The 26,454-nt window shown below is 33.7% G+C and overlaps 1 protein-coding gene across 2 annotated transcripts in view; it reads right to left on the bottom strand.

Annotated features, from left to right (window-relative positions):
* GLRA2 (glycine receptor alpha 2) overlaps nt 1–14,588 on the bottom strand; it is a gene marked incomplete at both ends in the record, with an annotated part of 207,005 nt that extends 192,417 nt beyond the window's left edge. The window contains 3 exons of one of the 2 annotated variants that reach the window (XM_080719045.1): nt 11,631–11,764; nt 13,908–13,983; nt 14,522–14,588. In XM_080719045.1, coding sequence (XP_080575171.1) covers nt 11,631–11,764; nt 13,908–13,983; nt 14,522–14,582 — 271 coding nt within the window. Of the gene's footprint in view, nt 1–11,630; nt 11,765–13,907; nt 13,984–14,521 lie in introns of those variants that run through there. The other variant, XM_080719044.1, reaches the window with a different exon arrangement.
* Between the last annotated feature and the right edge of the window lie 11,866 nt (nt 14,589–26,454).

Genomic DNA, 26,454 nt, shown 5'->3' with positions numbered 1-26,454 from the left:
GGCATATGCTACCAACAGAGGCAGGGAGAGATCTAGACTCCAAATCTGTGGAAAGTTTGGAGGGTGATCTTCACTCAATATTAAATCCAGCCCCATTGATATTGACCATCTGCATAGACTGAGAAGACTCAGAAAACCAGACTCACAAAGGAAAAGGTACTGGTGGCACTTGGTATCTACACAGAGAGTGACTGCTGAATAGTCATTTATTTGTAGAGTCACATTAATTCATTGTTGGGATTGTTTGTATTTTTGTTGTTATTTTTTGTGTGTGACAATACATACTTGACTGTTTTTTTCTTTTTTGGGGGGATGGTTGTGTTTTTTGTGGTTTGGGTTTTTTTGTTTTTGTTTTTTTAACCATCTTCCTAAATCCTCTCCAAGTTTCTTCCCTTGTACATACCTACTCTCTTCTATCTATCCCTTTTCTATCTTTTCTCTTCTTTTTATCACTTCCTTGTCTTGTATTAAATCTACTTCATATCACTATCCCAGAAATTCTACATTGGTTACTAGACTACTACTAAATTTTTACTATCTCTAATCTCTAGTGTATACTACCTTACCAAACTCATATACTCATACTGTTCGACCCTGAGACCTTACACTATTCTTCGATTTACTCCTTCACTTCCCTTCTTACTCAACCTTCACTGTGGAATTCAATACAATTTGCACTTGAATATACAAGCTGACACCTAGAGACTGAGAAATCTACCAAAGGCAACAGGTACAAACTTCTGAAATTATGGGAAGGTGGAACAAAAATGGAGCAATGAGCTCTCACAACCCCACAATAACAGAACCTGATAACACAGAAATGCAGAGATCTCCAGAAGACTAAATCAGGAATGTAACTGTAGAAATAATACGGGATTTTAGGAAAGAATTTAGAGAAAGTCTGAAAGAAAGAAAGGATGCAATCATTGAAATAAAGTCATCAATTCAAACTATAAGCAATCAATTTGATGAGATGGAAAATACAATCTCACTCCTAGAAGTTGATCACTCCAAAAATGAACGTATAGTTTATAACTTAAAAAAAAAAACAATTCAACAACAGGAATTGGACATTGATGAAATATAGGCCTAACTTAAGAGAGCTAACCTAAGAATAATGGCCATAGAGGAGGGAAAAGAAGGTGAAAGCAAAGGGATCAACAATCTCTTCAAAGAAGTAATAACAGAAAAATTTCCAAACATGGAGCAAGAGGTCGGTACACAGGTTCAGGAAACTTATAAAACTTCCTTTAGAAAAGATCAGAGAAAAGGTTCTCCACACCACCTAATACTCAAAATGACCAATGTAGAAGCCAAAGAGAATTTAAAAGGCAAAAGGTAAAGTGACATTTAGAGGCAAACCAACTAGAGTCACTCCAGACTTCCCAAACCAAGTCATGAAAGCCAGAAGGGCCTGGAGTGACATATTCCAAACTCTAAAAGAAAATAACCAATAGCAATCAAAGAGTTTGAAAGAGTAATAAAAAGCTTGAAAACAAAAATAAAGAGCTTACCATAAAAGAAAACCCCAGGGCCAGATGGTTTCCCAAGTGAATTTTATAAAATCTTTAGAGAAGAGATATCCTGATACTCCTCAATCTATTTCATGAAATAGAAAAAAACAGGACTCTCCCAAATATATCCTATGAAACCAACATCACATTAATACAAAAATCAAATAAACAGTTCAAGGAAGGAGAACTACAGGCCTTTATCTTTGATGAATTTGGGTGCAAAACTGCCAAACAAAATACTAACAACACACATTCAAAACCACATAGAAGAAAATCATACATCATGACCAGGTAGGGTTCATCCCAGGGATGCAGGGTTGGTTCAACATATGAAAATTAATCCGTGTAATTCATCATATAAACAGAACCAAAGACAAAAATCACATGATCATTTCAATAGATGCTGAAAAAGCATTTGCTAAAATCCAACATACATTTATGATAAAAGCACTGCAGAGAATTGGAATAGAAGGAACATAACTCAACATCATAAAGGCAATGTACAATAAGCCCACAGCCAACATTATTTAAATGGGGAAAAACTTCAAGAATTCCCCCTAAAAACAGTAACAAGACAAGGATGTCCATTATCACCACTTCTCTTCAATATAGTATTTTTTTGTGGGTCTGGGGATGGAACCCAGGGACATTTGACCTCCAAGCTACACCCACTGCCCTACTTTTTATTCTTTGTTTTGAAACCGGGTCTCACTGAGTTGGAGAGGGCCTCACTAAGTAGTTGAGGCTGTCCATGAACCATGATCCTCCAGGTCTCAGCCTCCCGAATGCTGGGATTACAAGCGTACGCCACCATGCCCGGCTTCTTCAATATAGTATTTGAGACCCTAGCCAGAGCAATAAGGCAAGAAAAGGAAATAAAAGAAATACAAATAGGGAAATAAGAATTCAAACTTTCACTATTTGCAGATGACATGATACTATATTTAGAAAACCCAACAAACTCAACCCAAAGGCTTGTAGAACTGATCAACAAATTTAGCCAAGTGTCTGGATACAAAATCAATCTTAAATTAGAAGCTTTTCTGTACACAAAACATAAATCCATTGAAAAAGAAATTCAGAAAACACTTCCACTCAGAATTTCCCACAATAAAATAACTTAGAAATAAACTTAACCAAGGAGGTAAAAGATCTCTACAAAGAAAACTATAAGACATTGAAAAAAGAAATCGAAGATCTTAGAAGATGTAAAGTTCTGCCATGTTCATGGATTGGTAGAATAAATATCATTAAAATGGTCATCCTTCCAAAAGTTATCTACAGATTTAACACAGTGCCCGTTAAACTACCATGATCATTTCTCACATAGAAAAATCAGTTCTTAAATTTATTTGGAATAACAAAACTCCCAGAATAGACAAAGTACTTCTCATCAACAAAAACCATGCAGGGATAATCACAATACCTGATTTAAAATATACTGAAAAGCCATTGTAATAAAGACAGCATGGTACTGGCACAAAAACAGATACATAGACCAATGGAGGAGAACAGAAGACCCAGAAAGAATTCCACACAAGAAACTCAACACTAAAAAAAAATCCAATCAAAAAATGGGCAAGTGAACTAAATAGACACTTCATGAAAGAAGAAATTCAAATGGCCAATAAATGCATGAAAAAATGCTCAGCATCATTGGCAATCAGAGAGATGCAAATCAAAACTACCCTGAGATTTCACCTTAACCCAACTAGAATGGCCATCATTTAAAACACAAACAAAAACAAATGCTGGTGAGGATGTGAAAAACTGGGAACTCTAAAACATTGTTGGTGGGATTGCAAATTAGTGCAACCACTTTGGAAAACAGTATGAAGGATCCTCAGAACAATGGGAACAAATTTACCATTTGATACAGGAATACCACTTCTGGGTATCTACCCAAAAGAAAGGAAACCAAACTACCAAACTAATGCATGCGTATCTATGTTTAGAGCTTCACATTTCACCGTAGCCAAACTATGGAAGAAGCAAAGATGTCCATCAACAGATGAATGGATTACAAAACTGTGGGATATGTACACAATGGAATTTTACTCAGCCATAACAAAATCACAATTGTAGCATTTACAGGAAAATGGATGGAACTGGAGGCCATTATGCTAAGCGAAATTAGTCAGTTCCAAAATGCAAGAAATCAGATGCTTTCCCTAATATGTGAAAACTAAGGTGAAATGGATGATAGGAGGAACTGCAGGTGAAAAAGGAGATTCTATAGAAGAGCAAATAAGGCAACCTAACTGTGGGAATGGGAGGGGGGAAGAAGGGAACTCTTTAAAGCACAGGATGTACTTATTCATATCGTAGCCAACCACTAAGCCAAGCATGGGAGGGAGTGGGGTTGGGACTTGGTGAGGGCTAACTGGGTGATGTGTGCATTTATGTCTGTCTACTCAAGTTTTTTATCCCATTATGATGTATAAATATAATGCACCAATAAAAAATTTTAAAAACTTATAAGCAAAATACTAGTGATATACATTAAAATCATATCAAGAAAATTGTACACCATTACCAAGTTGGTTTTATTTCAAGGATGCAAGGCTGGTTCAACATATGCAAATTAAGCCATATATTTCACTATATAAATAAAATTAAGGACAAAAATATATGATTATTTCAATTGATGATTAAAAAACATTTGGCAAAATCCAAAATTCTTTTATTTTAAGAATACTGTAAAAATTGTAATGGAACTTACCTTAACATTATAAAGGCAATACACAATAAACTCAGAACCAATGTCATATTGAATGGGGAAAAACTATCAGAATTCACTTTAAAATCAGGAATAAGACACGAGTTTAATAAGTTTAATAGTCTTAAAAATTATTCATATGAACGATCTCATTTGATCCTGAAAACAACTTAAATGAGGAAGGAAAAGAAAGAAGAAACTTTGAGGCATGGATAGGTCTGGGCACCTTTTCTTAAAATTAACCAAAGCAGAACATGTACGAGGGTCTTCTGGATACAAGTCCAGTGCTCTTTTTGCTATACTACCGTATCACTATGAAATGGAGGACATATTGAAAAGCCTGTTGGAATATGCTTTGCCAGAATTTGAGATGTTAAAAAATCTTCGTCTCCATTAATATCAATCTTGAACAACATTTTCATATATAAATTTCCCTTTGTAGCAGTCTTTCCTTTCAATGGTACTTTCCCCATTTTTTTTTGTGGTACTGGGTTTCCTGAAAGCCCTTCTACCTCCGGACTACACTCCCAGACCTATTTTATATTTTTTTAATTTGGAAACAGGGTCTCTTAAGCCAGTGAGGCTGGCTTTGAACCTGTGTAATCCTCCTGTCTCCACCTCCCAAGTGTGGGGATTACAAGCATGCGCCACCACGCCCGGCTACTTTCCCCATTTTTATCTATCATTATCTTGTACTAAAATGCCTAAGGCCCATGTGTTCTTCATAACTTCAGACCAGAATCATATATTATTATTCCTTGTCTTTTGAGGAACCCTCATAGTGGTTATATTAATTTAAAACCTTACCAATAGGAATGGAGCCACAATATGACTCAGTTATACCATTCCTTGGTATCTTTCCAAAAGAATTAGTCAGAATATTATAGTGACATATGCCATGTTTATAGCAACATAATACACAATAGCCAAATTATGAAACCAACCTAGGTGCCCATCAACAGATGAATGGATAAAGAAATTGTGGTTTATATGCACAATGAAATTTTACTCAACAGAAAGGAGAAATCATAATCATCTCATTTTCAGGAAAATGGACACATCTAGAGAATATTATGCTGAGATAAGCCAGTCTCAGAAAGTCAAGGGTCATATGTTTTCTTTCATATGTGAAACTAGAGAAAAAATAAGAAACAAAAGTGACTTCAGATAAATGAAGAAAGAGAACAGTAGATTAATGGGAGGGGATCAGAGGGTGTAGAGAGGAATAAAGGAGAGTTGAGGAAAGAAACAGATAACATGTTATGTTCACATATTAAGGTACCATGATTAATCTCCTAACATGTATAAAGAGGGATGGGGAGCAAGAATAAAACACCCCATGAAATCAGTGTGCTTGTATAATGTATCACTTTGAACCTTACTATTATGATGTATAATTATAGTGTACCAATAAAATTATTTTTAGAAACACTTCCATTTAAGTTATAGAGAAAATAATTGGGATTAATGTCCGTTTCATCTTGTGTTTTAGTAGAAAATGAAAACTTTAAGAAAAGGATAGAAAGTGACAGTGTTATAATTTTAACAATGATGACATCAAGCTACTTTTACAGAGGATTTCAAGTAGGCTTTTTGGGTATTTTTGACATCAAGTCACATGCATGTTACTTCATTGAAAGTGACACTGACTCTAATCTGCAACCTTGGCCCATGCTACCCAAAAGAAGTCTTCTCTGACACTAGCTCCTTAAAAGTACTTAATGGCTGGGCGTGGTGGCACATGCTTGTAATCCCTGCGCTTGGGAGGCAGAGACAGGAGGATCGCGCAGGTTCGAAGCCAGCCATGCTGGCTTAAGAGATCCTGTCTCCAAAAATAAAATAGATCTGGGAGTGTAGCTCAGAGGTAGAACTTCCAGGAACCCCAGTACCACCAAAAAACAGTACTTAATGATTAATTATCCTTTTGAATTGGAAAAATATGTAATAATCAGAGTTCAAGGGATAATGAGAGAAGTAAATTTTTCTCCTATTTTCCCCCTGCCATCTAGTCTTATTTCTTAGAGGCCACTAATGATTCCATTTTTATATGTATCTTTTATACTATAATGCCTGCACAAACACAGTATATGTACATACACAGACATTGTGTGTGTGTGTGTGTGTGTGTGTGTGTGTGTAATCTTCCATACTGTATGTACTTTGGAAAGCCGATGCATAATCCTACTATATGAAAGGTGATTTTGTAATAATTTATACCCAAAGAAGTACATTTACCTTTCATTCATGTAAGTTTATTTACTTCTTTTTTTCTTTCTTTCCTCCAGTGGTTTTTAATTTCTTTAATGGACAGTTTCCCACTGATAGCTATAATCTATTTATTTAGTACAGAACACATAATTTTTCCTGAATGGAAAGTCAACTTTCTTGCAATTCAGCTTAGCTCTAGGCATTTGAAATGGACACTGTTATCATAATAAAAATAATGTGTCAAAAATCATGTGTTGTATTTATATCCTGTTAAATTTGATCACAATTGGCATTCTGACTTATGCTTCACATTTATAAACACCTGAACCCCCATTTTCCCTTATATTTACTAACACTGTTTCTAATATGTTTTTTCAGTGTTGGCTATGTTCCATTTGGACTTTTTCCACTTAAGTAAAGGGCAATTTCCCTCAAGCCTGTTGATTATTTAGGAGACACCCAGATTTAAAGGGGAATAGGAACTCTCCTCTGAAGAGGGTAACTATCTAAAGGAGCACCCAGAAAATTGCATAATCTCTTCCAATGTGATTTTAAACCAATTAAATTGTTTTCTTCAATTTCAAAGAATTCCCCCCACCCAATCTCAACATTACCATGGCTTTTACCTTTCAGGTGCCTGAGGGCTTTATCTACTTTCTGCATTCAAGTCTATTGCCTCAGATATTCATTCTGTTCTTCTTTCTTAGCATCCATGGTAATATTTTACCCCACATCCACAAGAGTGGTCAAAGAAATGGTCATGCTGGGGCAGCATTGTTACTGAGAGACCTATCCCTTCCAAGTGTCCTTTCTGAAAAGTGGTGCTCAGGTATCCTAATACAGGGATCGAACGTGAAATTCACTTAGCTATAGAAAAGAGAATTTCCATGGAGCAAACCCTGAAGACCCCACCCCTGTTTCATGGAAGTGAATTTATTTTTACTTATATTTGAAATACTTCTTGAACTCAAGCTCAAGCTATTTGGAGTTTGTAGTAAACCACACTGCATGTAAGGCTTTAATGTCACATATTACACTCCAGAGTTGGGTCTCTAGATATGGAAAACATTAGTTTTTATATCATGCACAAAATAGCAGAATGAATTATTATCTGCAGATATGATCTCCTCTAGATCCTATCTCCAAAAATATTATGGTGAAATATATTTATTTACATTGAGATGAAATTAATGATATAACTAATTTAATTTTATTTTCAAAAAATTTATTGAAATATATAAGGGTTTATTTTAAAAAGATTAAAACAGAGCTAATGTATTTTGTACAGGCTGGGACATTTCATTAAATGCTTAATGTCTGAGCTGAGTGTGGTGGCACATGTTTGTAATCCCAATACTTGGGAGGCTGAGACCAGAGAATCGCAGGTTCATGGCTAGCCTCAACTATTTAGTCAGGCCCTCTGCAACTTAAAGAGACCCTGTTTCAAAAAAAAAAAGAATAAAAAGTAGGGTGTATCTTGGAGGTAGAATGCCTCTGGGTTCCATCCCCAGTAACACACACACACAAAGCTTAATGTTAAAATGACATTTTTAAGATACAATAATACTGAGAAAGGAATATCTGATAGGATGTTGGAAAAACACCATGATAAATCAAATGAAACCAGACAAATCACACAATGGAGAAACAAGTTTTTTGTTGATATCTAATCAACATTTACCATAATTTTAGGACCAGATAATTTTGAACAGACATATCTTATGTTTTTATCTGAACTTAGAATTTTATTTTTGGTGATACTGGGGATAGAACCCTTCTGCCTCTGGGCTACACTCCCAAACACACACACACACACACACACACACACACACACACACACACATATATATATATATATATATATATATATAATTTTGGAAACGGTCTCTTAAGCCAACAAGGCTGGCTTTGAACCTGCGTGATCCTCCTGTCTCTGCCTCTCTGCCTCCCAAGCACGGGGCTTACAAGCATGGAGTACCACACCTGGCCTGAACTGAGAATTTTTAAAATTTATATTTTGACAAGATTCAATCCAGGTCTATACGAGTCTTATAGAGGGAATTCAACTGGCATTTCTGACTCATGACTTTGTTTATACACTTGTGCCTCAGCACATCAAAAAGCTATTTTTTCCTATAGTTTCTAAGAATGTATCTCAATTACAGAGCCTACGTCTGAATCATTTCTGGTTTCTTCTTTTCTAGTTTACATCCATCTTTTCTCCTATATATATGCCCATTATGACATCTTTCAAAGCCCATCAGGGATACGGTAGAGATATGAAACATTTTACTGACATGAAAATATGAAGAAAATATTCTTTCCAATTAGAAAAAAATATGCATATGCTTTTTTCCTGCCAATGCATGACAGCAGGAAACAGAAATATGTTAATATTTAATATGACTTCTAGGACAGTCATTCTCTTCAACAGCCAATATTTGGCTCTTGTTTTTGTTCTTATGATCAAATTTTGTCCTCTGTTCTTATTTATCACTATTATTGTCATTGTAAACTTCATCATTGTCATGACATTTAGTGTTATCATAGCCATTTTGCTTTGGGGTATTTACAGGGAGACTATAACTATCCTAGATGCAATTACCTTTCCTAATCACCTTTCATTTCCACCTGCTATCTTTTCAGTGTATCATTTCTTGTTGATGCATTGCTAAATAATTATGATAAACACTATAGTGTTCTTCCTAGCCTTCTTAATGTTTCACATTTCCTATGATCTCTGACTTTTATTTCTTTCTTTTCTGCTTAGGTAATATCATTTTTGTTAGGCAATGTGACTATTGACAAATTTCCCACCCTTAACATATACTACAGCTAATTGGAAGAACAAATTTTCATAATTTATCTGCTTTTCCTTTTCTTTCATGGTTCTTATTTCCTCATTCTGGAGATAAAGTATGGCTTATTTTCCTTACATTACCAATATTCCATGTGTATGTGCATATAAAATAAGGTGCTTCCTAAATACAGTGTAGGTTGGACCTATAAAACATAAATATGTCAAACGACCCTGTTAGACATATAGAGTTTCATGGGAACACCAAGGAGAGGAAATTGTTTTAATCTGAAGTAATGAAGAATGTTTTATGTTGAAAAAGACAAACTCTTCCAAATGAAGAGAATTTGGAGAGCTGTCAGGTAATTGATCTGATATAAATGCTCTATTTAAATAAAGTTTATAAAGAAATAGTGTTTATTGAAGTGAAGTATTAAAGGGAGAGGGAGATAAAAATTCATTGAAGTTCATTAATTTTAGAATCTTAAATGATACCCACCCCATTTCTATTTTAGTCATTAAAATACCTTGTGTTTGGGCCATCATATAGTAAATAGATTGCAAAACTGTGACTAATCTTTGATAAACCTGACCTTGTCTTATAGTTTATCTTTTAGAACCATGAAAAATGTCATTCTGAAGGGTGATATCCCCAGGGAAAATAATTTGAAAATAATGGTTCATTATACGTGGCCGCTTAATGTTTCAATGACAACACAGGTATTTGGTTTACCACCCCTTGCATACTTCTGCACATTTGGAAAATTATTTCTTGACAGTAAAGAGTAATAACTACTATCAAATAAAGATCCTCATAAACTTGAACAACTTTCCAACTCTGGGCCTTATTATGAAGTATTTCATGAATAGCTTGATAGGAAATTCTCTGCATTTCTTGGAACCCTGGAATATTTTGTTAGTACTTGCTCAGAGTACTTAACTATTCCTATCTAGTACTATAAGTATTCATTTACCATTTTCCCTTTCTCCTTGAATATTTCATTGGAACACAGAAACTGATTTAATCTTTCAACTTCCCAAAGCACCCAGCAGTTACTATTTTACATGTAGTCCAGATTTAAAAGTTACTAATACATGTATAAGTGAGCAATCCCAGTAAAAACTGATTATTGGTTTGGTCCTCATAGGATTTTACTTCAAATGTCAAAGAAATATGCACAAAAATACAGGAAATTGGATGAATTTGAATATTTTATTTTCAGGAAAACTGAGCTCTGAACTTAGTTTATCTCTTTTTTTGAAATATTCTAAAATAAAACATACTTGTTATGCTAAAATTCTGATGAATTTCTTTATTAAATATGCCCAGAGCTGGGTATATTCAGAGGTGTAGTACTTACAAAAGAAACAAATTCAGAATTTAGCTTGCATGCTTATATTTGCCAGTAATAAAAATTAAAACTCAAGGAAATAAATTCAATTAAATTGTTAATAACAAAACCAAAACAATGCATGAATTACCACATAATATCTAGGTTATTATAGGTTTCTCCTTTTACAAAATATTATACACTTTACAATACATTATTTTAAAATCAGTTGTAAGATAATGAAGATAACTGTCATTTAAAATATGTATTTAAAAACAAACATCAAAGTGACTCAATTCTATTAATAATTTGTTCATGATACAGATCTTTTCTGATTCAGAGTAAAAATCAACCAAATATAAAAGATCAATACTTTCTATAAACTATAACAATATTTTGTTATGTTAAATAAACAAAAACAAAAACCTTTTCCATTTGTTTCTAATTGAATAAAGAAAGTATCCACCATGTTTGACATGTGCATTTACAATTTTGTAATCTTCTTTGTTAATTTTGGATACTTTCCAATAAACAATTCAAATGGTTAAACAAGTGAGAACTTAAAAAATGCAATGTATGAAATTGGAGCCTCTTTTCAAAAGTCTAAAACTTAGAGACCCGGAAGTGTGTAAAATGGCATGTTTCATATGGAAATTTAATATTCACTTTGATGTAGATATTTGAAACCAAAAGCAAATATTTTGGTGTGACCATTGAATCTGGCATGCATCCTGGTAAATGGACATGTAAGTCCAGTATATCATTCACTCTTGTTTTCACTTCCAGCCATACTCTCAATACACTCTGTTAATAATCTCTGCCACTAGAGTTATTTTTGTGGAACAGAGCATAAACAAAAAAGTTTTTAAATATGGCAAGCATGAGGTAAAATTTAAGATAGCTAAATCAATGACTTACTCAAAAGAATGCCAAAATAATGTGAATACCATATTTGTAATAGCCCTTTTAGTACAAAACCTGAAAACCTTTTTTTCAGAAGAAACTGCTCAAACACCTAGAAGGGTTTTCAAAAGCTTCACATAAATTCAAATAGAACCAACCTTTAAAATTTGGCCTGATTCTTGCATCATATCCTGATGTCCTTCCCATTAATTTGTCCAAGAAATCTGAAGGAGATAGAGTCTGCGAAGGTTGTTTTCCAGACCTGGAGTCATGGTCTTTGCAGAAAGCCACCCTAAACACATTAACTCTTTTAGCAACAATTCCACTCTCAATCCCTGAGAACTAATACTCAGAGAATGTTTGAAGCACATTTAGGTAAGAATATTTGATTTGTTAGTAAAAGAAAAATAGAAAAATAGTACTAGTTAACTTCTGTAGTTTTGCATGATCTAAAGTTAACTTTAAATGATGAGAGACATAAATCCTGAAGCATCTCTCTCAAGTTTCCAAACTTTAAGCATAAAATGTTACAGTATACAAGAATTTATGTTGTAGATTTTATGTACATGTATTTAAATCTTCTATTTGTAGAATTATTAGAGATGTGAAAATAAGTTTTGAAATGCATGTGATTAATTAAAAGAATTTCCCCATGCTTTTAATAATTTGTTCCATTAATTTCATCTTTAATGTAAGTGCTTTGAATTTTACAAGAAATATTATGGACTGAACAATGTAAATAATGCAAGTAATTATCATATTACTTATTTTCTCACTTGCTGGATTCTATTCCAATTATCAGCAATTAGTATTTTCCAATGTGATGTGTAAAAAAGAACCTTCACTTACAATTTTAACTTCATTTTGAAATAGGTCAACAATGAGCATGTCTGTTATTCCTATTATTTAATCAGTTGTTATTTATATATGAACATTTAAATTGTCAACTCTTCAATAAGTATTTAAATACACTTCAAAATAATTTTGTCTTCTGCACTATCAAAACACTAAGAGTTTATTGGAAAAATTTTCAAATACTCATATTGATATTAAAAGTAATAAAGAGCTTATTAGAAAAGCATATTTTATCTTTAGAAAGATAAATTCTTTCAAAGTACACAAACCACAATATATAGTGGATGACTTTCTGTTTATTTTCACTAAAGTATATATTTTATAAGCTTTATCTTCAATAGTTTAACAAATAGTCTACTTAATTCTATCACTAAAAATATAGCATATTCTTGTCAGCTTTTGAAAGAAGAGACATTATATGTAAGTGAAAAGATGACATGAGAATTTGGTAGGAGTTTATAATTGATATTATCATCCAGAAATACTCACATCCCCATATGCAGATTCATCTGATTAATAAGTATTATTTGATTATGATGGTTATGATAGTGATGAACACAATGATGATGATGATGATGATGATGATGATGATGATGATGATTCTAATAAAACCCAGACTATAATCTTTCTTAATCATAGTAGAAGGTGTGAACCTGAAAGGAACATAGTGGGTTTTCCCAATATTGATAGCATTATTTCTATGTGTTTCATTTCTCTTGGTTCTGTAAGAAAAATAGCACAAAATTTGGTGAAAATTTAAAACAGTCCTATACTTTGTTGCAAGAGCATCTCCTTTCTCTATCCTGTCTTAGCCTCTCTGCCATTAAATGATTATTTTATTTACTGGTAATAAAATTGATACTTTGAGATGTCAATTGATTTCAAAATTAGTAAATTAAGTAGAAAATGCAATCATGCAAATAATGATTTCTCAGTTTATGGACACTCCATTTTTCATACAGACATAAATACAAAGATGTCATGTTAATTAATTTTAGGTAAGCAATCAATTTCCAAATAGATTAAATAGTAGAACAGAGTGATCAAAAGAGATCTTTGATGTTTCAAGAAAATTCCTGAATTGCAGTTCTCAAAGTATGCTTCTAGTTGATGAAATAAAACAGAAGTCCCAAGTTGGCTATGAATTAGGGTTTTTAAATTTTTATATAAAATTAGCATTCTACTAACAAATTAATCCAATATTTCTACCATATGAAAACCATTGCACTCACAAATCTCTTTAAATGACTTCCAGTTAAATTAGATAGCAAAGATACCAACCTTATATAGAAATGAAAAGAGCATGCAACTCATCAGACTACCTTAATATCACATTGATTGTGAAAATGTGTGCTGAAATCCATAGAGTGCAGCTATGCAAAATAAAACTTGCTTTTTTGAAAATTTACCACCATCCCACCATAATTAAGCTTTTAAAACGAACAAAAGAAATCTAACTCCCGTCTTATAACATTAAAATTATATGACCAATGACACATAAAAATAAAAATTGCATGACACTTTTTCTTTTAAACAGTTTTCATATGGAAAATGTCAGCATACAAAGTCATTTCACCTACCTGAAGTGGTTTGTCTCTAAGAAAAATGCAAACAAGGCTGTCAAAATGTTCACTAGCTGCCGGTTCATTCCTGTTTCTGTGATGCTTGTGGAAAATATCCCGAAATGATTTCAGAAAGAAGCTAGGACAAAGTATCTATTTATTGTCCAGATTCAAAATCTGGCAGGAATCTAGTTTCCTTGAAAATCAAAAAGAGATTTGGGTTTGCACAGTTTGCTGAGAAAAAACAAAAAGTGTCAGTCCTGGGCATCATGGTCAGGTCAAACCAAGGCTCAGGACCATCAGTTAGCCCAGGAAAGACAAAGCCTCAGAACTGATGAATCCCCCAGCTGCTTTTCCTGAATAATAAAAATGCTGCTACCTTAATCGCATCACCAAGCAAAGGGGGCTGGTGACAATGCCATGCTGGAAGTCGGGTTTCTGTGGCTTTTGTTTTATATCCCTTCTGTTTAGCGGAGCCCTTTTCTCTAGCAATTGTTCTCCCTTTAAAAGAAGTTGCAAATGAGGGAGAAGAAAGGACTCTGCGCGCTCCAGTGTTTAGGGTGGGGGGAAGAGGGGGAAACTGCTGATATCCTGTGCTGGAATGAGGGCTACAGAAAAAGACTGAGACGTACGTGATCTTACCCAGCCTATAAATTTCAGCACTCGGACAGCTCCTAGCTCTGAAGTGCGCATGTTTCCTTTTTCACTAGCTTGGGGCGGGGGTCGGGAGAGGCATTCAAGAGGGGACTTGTGCGCCTGCTATTCAAAGGCAAAGAGTCACTGATCCTTGGGGAGGGTGTGCTATAGGGGGCTAGATTACAATAAAGGGAAAGCAGAAATCGGGGGAGATGAGGTTGGGGTCTGAGCTCCTGGAAATACTAGTTTGGCCGTGGGTGGGCGGGATGGGAGTTTGAAGCCTAAAAGAGAAGGGAATGAGATTTAGGCATGGGGTAAAATTGGGAAACAGAGAACAGGATTCAGAGTACTGAAATTGCAATAAGGGTGTGAACAGTCCGCTTCTTATCACGGAAAATCGGAGGGAAAAGAGAAGCTCTGTGCTGAAGAGAAGGGGATATTTCCTTGGCATTGAGAACCCCTTGTGCAGGAAAATGTTTAGAGGCTGGATAATTTCATTTAGAATCCCTTTATGCCTTCTTTGTCTGATGAGTTTTTTTTTCATGTAATTTTAGCCGCCTATTTACTAGGGAAAGCCCCTTCTACTGAGCTTTCTTCAGTGCCTCAAAATCCTTGGGCATCCTCAAGTTAGATTTGTAGAAAAGGGAAAAATACAATTGCCCAGCAGAGGGCAGTATCAATCTTTCCTGGCCAGATGAAAGGTTAGAATAGGACTCCATGTTAAAAAAAAAAAAGGGGGGGGGGACAAAGAAAAAAAGACTGTAGGTTAATTTTATCTGCCCATTCCAGATGTTAATCACCAGGAAGGGTTATGTAATAAAGTGTAGATCTTTTTCTCCTCTCCTGTATTGGCTAAAGAGACTGAAAATAGTGAAAGTTTAAAGTCCTGTACAAAAACATGACAGGTAATTTGCTATCTCGAGTTACATTACAAATATTAATAAAGAAAGGAAAAGTAAACAATTCAATACAAGTAATTATCAGCATTTAGAATTTGCAAATGAAAAATGCATGTACTATCATGAGCTACATGAGTAAATTACTTTTTATCTGTGAAGTATACATTTTTACTCACCTTGGCACTCACAGTAGGACTTAATTTTAAAACAAAGTAATATTATTAAATTTTAGTCCATAAATGACTAACTTGTCCTTGGATCAGTTTAAATATTAAAGCAGAGTAACTAAAATTCTGTTTCTAAAATGTAGATTCTGAGAAAAATACCAATTATTTTCACCATTTAATGTTAGTAAAAATCAATTGAGCATTCTCAAATAAAACATCTGAAACAGTAGGGCAGGTTTGGGGCCTGAGATTCTGCATTGGTAACTCTCCTTAGCTAAAGAGGATACATATCAACATTGAGTAGCAAGGTTCTATATGCTTTTTTACCAGGTTTCTGTGCCACCGAGACAGAATATCAGAACCTCTTTTTAGATCAAATGAAGCAACCCTAGCATTCTGCTTACAAACAAAATCAGTTCTTTGGATGTGTTTCTTAACTCTCTAAGTCTAGAAATATTGATTCAGTTTAAAACAAAAAACAATGTGGTGTGGTGTGAAATATCCCTGGACTCTAGCTTAAAATCCGTTGACTTCCAAATTCATCCACATGGAAACTCTAGATCTGATTTGATCCCTGCAGTCTTGACAAAAACAACTAAAATCGATTCCTGAAGATATATTTCTTCAATTGGTGCTATATGGAAAATCATAAATGGTTTTGCTCAATATTCCTTCCAAAATAAAACAGTGGATGAAAAAGTACAAGAAAATGGTTTGTCCAAAATCAAAGGTTGTAATGATGCTTAAAGTAATACATTCTTGTTCAATCCATTTCTTCTAACAGAATCATGTTATTAGCCAGGAGTAGGGTAACTTGTGACAAAGAGTCATCAGCATGAAATTGCAGCATTATATTATTTTAGAGTTGAAAAAACCTTGAGAGGATCTAGTGTAGCCTCCTCATTTTACTCCTCATCCCTCCTCAGTTTGGATTCTAGCATTGCTAATCCACAGAAACATCTCTAAGTCGACCAATGAATTCCTTTTAAGTGCAGTTAAAGGGCATATTTCTTTTCTCGCCTTGTTTGACATTTCTATGCTACCTAATGTCAATGTCCTCTTTCTCCTTCTTGAAGTACTTTTCTATTGTGACACAGTAAATTCCTAGTTTGCCTTCTCTTTTGCTTCCTTTGCAGGCATATCTTTCTCTTTCACACATATAAAATAGCTAAATTTCCTAAAGGCTATATTGTAGGTCCTCTATTCCTTTCACTCAGCACTCTTTAGACGATATTATAACTTCCATTGTCTTTTTTATACAGTTAACAGAAATGTATATATCTATCCATACCTATTCCACTGTTTCATGAACAATTCCTGTTGGATGTCCCACATATCTCCTCGAATTCCTCAAACAAAAACCAAACTTTTCATAACCCCTTCAAATCCTGATTCTGTTTTACTATGCATTTTCATTGTCACTAATAAATGGTAAAGGTATCATCTCCAAGACATCCTCTCCATCATTCCACATATGAAGTACTTTTTTTTAACAATGCCTATTGATTTTTATCTCCAAATTATATCTCTTTTCTATATCACAACATCCATGAGACCAGTTGAGATGTCTTTATCTGTTATCTGTACTACTGCAACAGTCACCTTACTAATCTTCCTAGATCAACATCTTGGCTCTCTTACACCTCATTATTTTCACTGTAACAAGAATGATTGTTCAGAATCTGATTATGTTATAGCCCCTGGTTAATAACATGGCTCCCTATTTAATTTGGGTAGAATAATGAAACTATTTAATGTGATCTAAAAGTCCCACATAGTCTGGCCCATGCCTACATTTTCCCTTGTCTTATCCCAATTCATCTAATTCGTTCCTCTCTAATCACATTGGTCTCTTTTTAGTCCCTGTATTCCTTAATCTCATGAAAGGCTCATGTCCCCCATTTTTTCTGGTTAGCACACGCTTATTTTCAAATGTCTGATCAAGTATTATTTTTTTTAAGTAAGGCCTTCATGGACCTGCATGATTATATCAAATATTCTATTATAGGCTCTCTTAGTTTTCTGCAACTCTGATTCACAAAGCACATCACCATGGCATGTAAACATATATAAGATCATATATGATCATTTGGTTAAATAATGTAGTGAACAGGAATAACAGATCATTTGGTCCATCGTTGTATTCCCATATTTTCAGCAATAAAGAGACTAATCACAATATTATTGATGGTAACTAGAAAACAGTTTTAAATATAAATGTATATCCAGCAGTGATGCTTCAGCAACCTAATATAAGTAAATATATATGGTTCACAGAGAGTTATGTCAAAAATTACTTATTAGAGAGTTAACAAATTTAGACTGTGATTAGGAAAGGAACCCAATTCTAGTGGCTCATCAGTCTATAGTATGGAATGAAAATTGAAGTATTTGATTCAAGTTCTACCTCTAATGCTCATTGGTTATGTGACATTAGGCAAGTCATTTAATTCATCTGAGCCTCATTCTGATAATATGTACAATGCAGGTAATATTGTTATATCAAATATTCATATGTAGAATACTCTTAAAGTTATAAGAAATCATAGCTGAACAAGTGTTTTAGGTTCATAATCTCAGTTCTTGGCATCTGCTGGCTATACAAATTTGTATTTTGACTTTGTTCCTTGGAAAATTCCACTTTCAAGAATAGCAATTCTCAGGAGCTTCAAAAAGGTCTTATTTGCAATGCAATAAAATCCTGATGTCTAATCCTCCTATGCTTATAATTCACCAAATTACAACTGATGGAAGCAGGTGACACCCTTGTTTAGAATTCTTATCATCAGAAAAATGAGGATATTTTGCCACATCCTGTGATGTTATAAGGATCAACAGAGAATGTTTGGTTTATAATATGCTCCATATTAAAATTTTCAAATATATATGAACAAATAAGAACATTTCTTATGAGCATCAATATCACCTACTGATAAACCATGAAATCTAAATAATACTTTATAATTTTCAAAGTTTCCAAACTAAATAGCAGAGTAATTGATAACCATATTGTTTTCCAATGAGGAATCTGAAATTCATTTAAGTTTATCAATTTTCCCTAGTCTATATGATTAAGTGACAGGGTTAGACTTTCTATATCAACTACTAACATGAACAGAATTATTTTCTTCATGTGGTATTGATGTTTTACAAATCACTAGAAGCCTACTTCACACCCACATCTATTGTTAATAACTATGCTGTTTCTATTGCAGTAAATCTTCTTTCTTGGTTTCCTTTTTGTCACTCTTATACTAAGACACATATATGCATGCAAACAGATAAACACAGATGCACTAACAAATATGATGAGTAAAAAATCCATATTAAAATCTTAGAGTCAATTCCTGAAGGAAAGAATAGAATTAATAGTTATATATCAATATTCTGCTTTGGAACTCCTAGTGAATTAAGAATCTTGATACATAAAGATGGCCCTCCTCAAATATGGGCATTGCTCTCTCTACTTGAAATGATAAAGTCAAGGTTAAGAGAGAACCAATTAATTTACAATTAATATCCAATGAGTATTTGAAACAAATAGAAAAGGAAAGAAATCGTTTTACCATTTAGTTGCTAGAGGATTCTTCCTCATAGAGAACAAAAGAAGAGCCGATTTCAACTGGATAATGTATATCTCTTGAATTGTAGGTCACTTTGCCTCAAACAGACCCTCTTCTCATTATAGAGCCCTAGGTTAGATTGCACTTATAGGTGAGAAATCCCTCTGACTTGATATGTGATCATTGAACTTATTAAGACACGTAACTTGTGAAATCAATGTCAGTGATTGTCATTGCTTAATTATATATGTATATAATATTGTGTATAGAGGTAGCTAGAAAGATGAAAGGTTATTTGGTTGGTATCAATGAAAATGGAGCCTGGGAAATCCACAACAGATGAAAAGATGTCTAAAAGCTGGAGACCCTCAGATGTTAGTAGCATGGTTCAGTCCAAACCAGATAGCCTCGGAACCAGGGAAGGCAATGGTTTAACTCTCAGTTTCAAACAAAATACTTGAATATATGAAGAAATCACTGATGTAAATTCTGAACTCCAAAGACAGAGAGCCCAAACTTTGGATATCCAAAGGTAAAAGAATATGTGTTCCAACTCTAGGGCAGTGAAAGGTAATGAAAGAATCTTTCCTCTGCCTTTTTATTTGGAGTCTCGAGCTGATTAGAATTTGCCTACCCACATGGAGGTCAGATTTTCTCACTGACTCACACATGTATCTCCTCCAGAAATATCCTCATAGACACACCCAGAATTGATAATTTACCAGTTTCAAGGTATTCTTTACCATTAACATTGACATCTAAAATTGACTATTATAAATACCTTAGAAATCAATCAGTTTGTTTCTCAAACTGAGAGCACTGAGCTGCCATTACAAATTGAATGAATTCTCTTAACTATATTTGCCTCTGAGTGGCCCATAAGTCCTTTATTTCCTTATAATTTGGTCAAATTGGAAATTAAAAGCACAAAATGGAGCCCCTAATAGCCCCTCTTAGCAATTAGATAAATTGCTAAGAGGACATGAATGAAAAAATAAAGGTGAAACATGATGCAGTTTCTATTATAAGCATTAGTACTAATTAAAGGCTATTTTCAATGAACAGCAATGCCCACACACCAAAAACACCCAAAGAGCTGATATCAATCTGCATTCATTTTCTCTCTCATTTTCAGAAATGCAGTTTGTTTCTCTCCTCTTTATTTTGTGAACTGCATGGAGATACCCAGTACACAGAAAAGCAAGCTTCGAGCTATAAAACTTAAGTGTGAAATCACTCTTCATCTAAGCTCCATGCAAACAACTTGATGTCTGTCCAGAGCATTTCTGGATTAAATTACTTGGAAGTCATTTTAGGATTGGAACTCTTCTGCTTTATTAGTGGTAAATGTTCACAAATGTATCCAACACGAGATAATTTCTATTTCTAGCAATGATTCATGGCAAGTGATGGCTTCTCTGCTGGCTCATATGAGAAATACAACATTTCTTTTAATAAACAATGAGAGGTAAAACATTAATTTGGAGGATAAATTAAGTGTTGTTTGGTGTGAGAAAGATTCCTCATTTGCTACAATTCTGAAGTTAAAAATAATTGACAACAGTAAGATTGATCATGGATGGATCACTTGTCTTATAATCTCTTAGGTTTGGTTTTGTGAGTGATATAAAATTTGCTTTGATGGCACAGTCATTATATAATAACCTACTGAAATTTTCTTTTGGATACATCTATTTTTTTATCATTGATTTCATTAATGTCCATCCCCTTCTCATACACACACGCACCCAAAAATACCTCTTCTGGATTGTCTTATATTTACAGAATGCTGTAAAAAAAGCTGATTTTAAAAGAGTAAATTATTTAAATTTACTCTTTTAAATTAGTAGTAGTTTACTACCAATTACTTGGTAGTTGCGGTGGAATTATGTTCATTATAGTCAATTATGACATTTTTATTATTATTTTGAGGCATAATCTAAAATCTAACTGGTAAATGCATTTGTAACCAGCAATTCTGCAATTACCCAATCAACAAATATTATTAATTGTTCATTTGCTGTATGCAAAGTATGATATATTTCTTTTAAAATGAGGAAGTATAATATATTATTTAGGCTTTCTAAAGACTTAAAATCTATATGCAAAGATAAGAAAGATAAATATTATATAAGGTGGGTTCTAGGTCAAGGTATCAATCTGGAAAAATTAGCTAACTGATACCTAAGAAGTATCAAAATGTGACATTCATCTATACATTCAGTCTAAATTCGGTTTTTTAGCATGAAAGGTTTATAAAATTAATCTTGCTAGTCCACCAAATATGTTACTAATCAGAGATGTGACATATTAAGTCTATAATACCCAAGAAACTTATATAGAAACCATTATGAAATAGATATTGGGCTTTTAAATAACTCACAAAAGCCTGGGAAGTGTCTCCACTTCTTAGGTACACACTGGGAAAATTTTATTGATAAATATGACATATTATGAATAATAGAATCTGACTTTATATTTGAAAATTTAAAAAGTTGAGTAGAAACAATACCAAATAAACTGATGGAATCATCTCCAACTTCATAATACCTATTCCACAAACTGGATATTTATACATTTATTAATTTATTTTTTATACTAGAGATTAAATCCAGGGACATTCTAACTCTGAGTTACACTCCTAGCCCTATTTTATTTTTTATTTTGAAACAGGGTCTCACAAAGTTCCTGAGTGTCTCACTATTTGCTAAGACTGGCTTTGAATCTGTGATCTTCCTGTCTTAGCTTCCCAAGTATTGGAATGACAGGCATGTGACACCACACCCAGCAAATTGAATATTCATATCATCTATTCCCATTACTCATTCCTTGGACTGGGATTTATCGCTCAGGTTTTTCTTTTTTATGCTAAATTTCTGGTCAACTATACTGCTAATTGACATATTCACTGTGTTTCAAAACTGGTATGTCATTAAATATTATACACATACAAAATATATATATGTAAACATGTATAAATTATATAAGAATAATAAAGGAATTTTCTATGTAGCCATAGATAGCATAATAAAGGAATTTTCTATGTAGCCATAGATAGCATAAGACACAGAAAATCTCAAATATCTCTGAAGACATCTGAATACCAATCTATTATCACATCTCTTATATTAAATTTTATTCTAAATATTTTCTTATAATTCCCTTTCTTTCCTTTAAAATGCCTTAAAATCAACACAGCATAATAGTGCATAGATTTGAAAAGTTATACCAAAGAAATACAATGGCTACTAATCTGAAAAGTTCAACATCAAAGGTGGTGATTTGGTAATGCATGGCAGTATAAAAAACTATCTAAAATCTTATGGATTTGAAGTAACAATTTACTAATATTTCTTGTTTCCTGGAAGGTTGGTGTGGGTTCATCTAGACATTCTTATTTAGGATCTTTCAAGTTGTTATATGGAAGATGAGTCATATGAAGGTTCAACTGGGCTGGAGTTCTATGATAACTTCTTTATATAACTTGTGTTTGATACTAGTTGTAGGATGCTGAATGGGACCACAGATGAGATAGTTAATTGTGAGACCTTTGCATGTTCTTGCCCTGGAGAGTGGGCTTACACAATGGTGGCTGAGGTTCAGAAGGCGAATCACAACAGCAAATATTCCAAAAGAACAAAAAAGATGCTACTGCAAAGCTTCTTATAACCTAGTCTTAGGAGTCACACAGTATCCATATTGCTGAATTTTACTAGTTACATGTAGTAAGTTTAGTTTCAATATAGGAGGAGACTTCACAAGAGTATAAATAGAAGAAGGTAGGATTCACTGGGTAGTTGTCTTTGAAGACTGGCTACAGTAACCAAATGAAAAGCCATCCAATATTAATATTTGGAAAGATTATTCTGCCATCTTCTAATTTAAGTATTAAAAATTAAACTGCAAAACCTCTCAATTAAAACATCTCAAATTTATAGATAAACTGTATGCTTTTTAAAAGAAAAGATGAAATGTCTGGTAATTAAGGGAAAGAATCCCAGAAACCCATAAAAAAGAAGCATAGATTCAGAGTATGATCTAAGAATTATAGGCAGAGTGCTGTACAGTATCTTTCTTTTGTTTCCAGAGACCTATGACTTCAGTTTTAGTGGTACCTTGGGGAGATAGAAGAATGAGAAAGCCTGGAGTCCAGACAAAGTAGATGATCTAATTGTGGAATGAACTCTTTGCAGTGTGATACAAAAGGAGAGATAGCAAGGAAACATGCTTATCTAAAACTGAAGTCTAAATGAAAATTAAAAGGACTGAAAAAAGTCAGGCACGGTAGCATATACCTATAATCCCAGTACTTAGGAAACTGAGACAGGAGGAACTTCAGGTTTGAGGGCAGACTCAGCAAGTAATGAGACTCTCAGCCATATAGCAAGACTTTGTTTCAAAACAAAAAATAAAATATGGTGGGGTGTGTAGCTCTGAGGTAGTATGCCCCTGGGTTCAATCTCTAGTATCACACACATAAAAAGTATCAAAATAATTGTGTGTAGTACTGGGAGTTGAACCAAGAAACATTCTACCTCTAAGCTACACTCTCAGTGTTACTTTATCTCTTGTTTTGAAACAGCATCTCACTAAGTTGCTGAGGCTCTAAATTTCTAAGCCTGAGTATGATCCAGTGATCCTCCTATTTCAGCCTCCCAAGTACTGGATTACAGGTGCCTATCAGTATCAAAAATCTTTTAACCACAGAAAGTCATTATAATACTTCATGATCCTAATTGATATTAACCCTATAAACCAAAAGTTTGCTTAAACTTTTTTTTTTCAGTACTAGAGATGGAACCCAGGGGCATTCTACCTCCGAGCTATACTCCCAGCCCTGATTTTTATTCTTTATTTTGAAACAGGGTCTCGCTGAGTTGCAAAGGGCCTAGTGACAGGTTGTCCACAAACTGCGATCTTCCTTTCTCAGCCTCCTAAATGCTGGGAATACAAGCATGTGCTACCATGCCCAGCTTTTTAAAGTTGTTTTAAGTTAAGATTACAAGTGTAGAAGGAATGATAATCCACTTGGGGAAATATTTTTCAACAGAGACCTGAAGATGTTCCTTCAGGTAAAGTTGTAATTGATATGATTTGCATACAACACAAGAAGGACTTCATGAATAAGAGCCAGGTGAAGCAATGAGTAATAGAATAAGATTCTAATCATATATTAGAATTACTGTGCCCAGAATAAATGCATTAAACATGTTTAACAATTACAAAGACAAATAATTGCTAAGAAGTAAGTGATTCAAAATATAATCACAAAATAATATCTAAACAATTCAAATAATCCTTTGTTCATGTGTGGAGTTAAAAGTATCAATGCAAATATTATCTATGGGGGTTAGTGGAAAGGGACCCAAAGGGAAACACACAAGAATGCTGTGTGGATGTATTTTCGATCACTTTAAACCTTGCTGTGATGTGTAATTAAAATTCACCAGTAAAACAATTAAGTGGTCAGAAATGAATATCTAAAAATGAAAGTTGTAATAAGTAACATTCAGAAGTGAATGAACTATTTAAAGATTTGTGAGTTATAATTTATAACTATGAGCAAAAATAGTACCCAGAAAATAGTACATAGAGACAAATATTTTGAAATCATGAAAAAGAGGTTCCTGGGAATCTTTCCAAAGAAATTGAAGTCAGAATATTATAGCAATACATGCATATCCAGGTTTCTAGCCACACAAGTAGCAATAGCCAAATTATGGAACCAATTCAGTTGCCCATTAACAGATGAATGGATAAAGAAAATGTGATATATACACACAATAGAACTTTGCTCAGTCATAAAGAACAAAATTATGTCATTTGCAAAAAAATAGGTGAAACTTGAGAATATTATGCTAAGTGAGTTTAGCCAGTCTCAGAAAGTGAATAGTCATATTTTTTCTCTCCTATATGGAAGCTAGAGAGAAATTGGGTAACAAAAGAAACCTCAGATTGAGAAACAGAGACTCCAACAGAGTGATGGAGGGGAGTTAAGGGAGATAGGAGGGGCTTTAGAGACATAATGAAGATAATAGTGTATATAATGCTATATTTATATGAATGTAGCACCAGTCTCAATGACATGTATGGGAAAGGGGAGGGAGAGGGAAAGAATCTGTAGGGAAACACACCAAGTGCATTCATATACATGTATACTTCTATAACTCTATACCTCACTGTGATATATAACTAGAGTATACCAATAAAAGTATGGAAGAAAGAAACATGGAAGCTAGAAGGGAAATATCTAACATATGTCAACTTGAAGTTTCAAATAAATAATAGATTTCAGAGAGGTGATTTTTTAAAAGGCCATGGGGAAAAATTTCAAAATTGGTGAAAAACTTGAATCATCACAATTAGGAATTCCAACAAAATCAAGAAGAGGAGATTGCCACATCTAAATGCATTGCAATGAAAGTGAAACTAAAACATCCTAAAGACTGGGAAAAGATCAATCAGAGATAGACTTACAAAAACAATACTATGACATAAGTGAACAGATAAACGTCAGTGACTGAACCACATGTTCAATATACTCAGGACTCTAAGTTCCAACCCAAGATATGTATCTGCACCATCCTTTAAAAAAAGTAAAAACAAGATTGAAATAAATACATTTCCAAACAAAAGAAACTGAGAATGGTTACTAAAAATAGAACACCAAGAAAGGAATAAGAAAATGAAGGAGTAAAAACTTTTAGAAAAAAGTAAACTGCTCCTGTAAAAACAGTATAAGGTAGAGAAAAATGATGTACATAGGAATTACTATACAAATGGGTAAATATAAAAAAACTTGAATAGTATATATTAATTTCAACTTGAGGTAAATATATTTATTAGGGAGAGCCAGAAATTATAGCCAGATCAATCTGATTAAAGGTATACTATGACACTGCATTGGGATAGAGCAGAAAGAAAAACAAAGGAAGGTGATGCTGAGCAGAAAAAAATATAAGGAGTTAAAGGATAGAAGGGCATCCAGAGATGTTTTTAAATGCTAGGAAATGTTGAACTGGATTAACATTTTAAACTAAAGAATCAAAGCATCTTTATCACTCTTTCTAACTCCAGCCTGCCTAGTATTGATCCAATCACAATGCTACCACTTTCAAAAGATGTCTCCCAAAAGAAAGAAAAACACATTCTCAAAGATGCTAGAATTACTTCATACCAATATATCTTTATCTCTTTTCAGGGAACCCATATAAGGGTCATAGGCCTAAGATACATAAATTATGAGGTTTTTTTGCCCAGTGTTTGATTTTTGGATCAGGCAGAGAAGAAATGGTTGGGA

Source organism: Muscardinus avellanarius (assembly GCF_963383645.1).
Source record: "Muscardinus avellanarius genome assembly, chromosome: X".
Taxonomy (NCBI): Eukaryota; Metazoa; Chordata; class Mammalia; order Rodentia; family Gliridae; genus Muscardinus; species Muscardinus avellanarius.
Note: the sequence above shows the minus strand (reverse complement) of the source record. Positions and strands in the feature narration are given on the sequence as shown.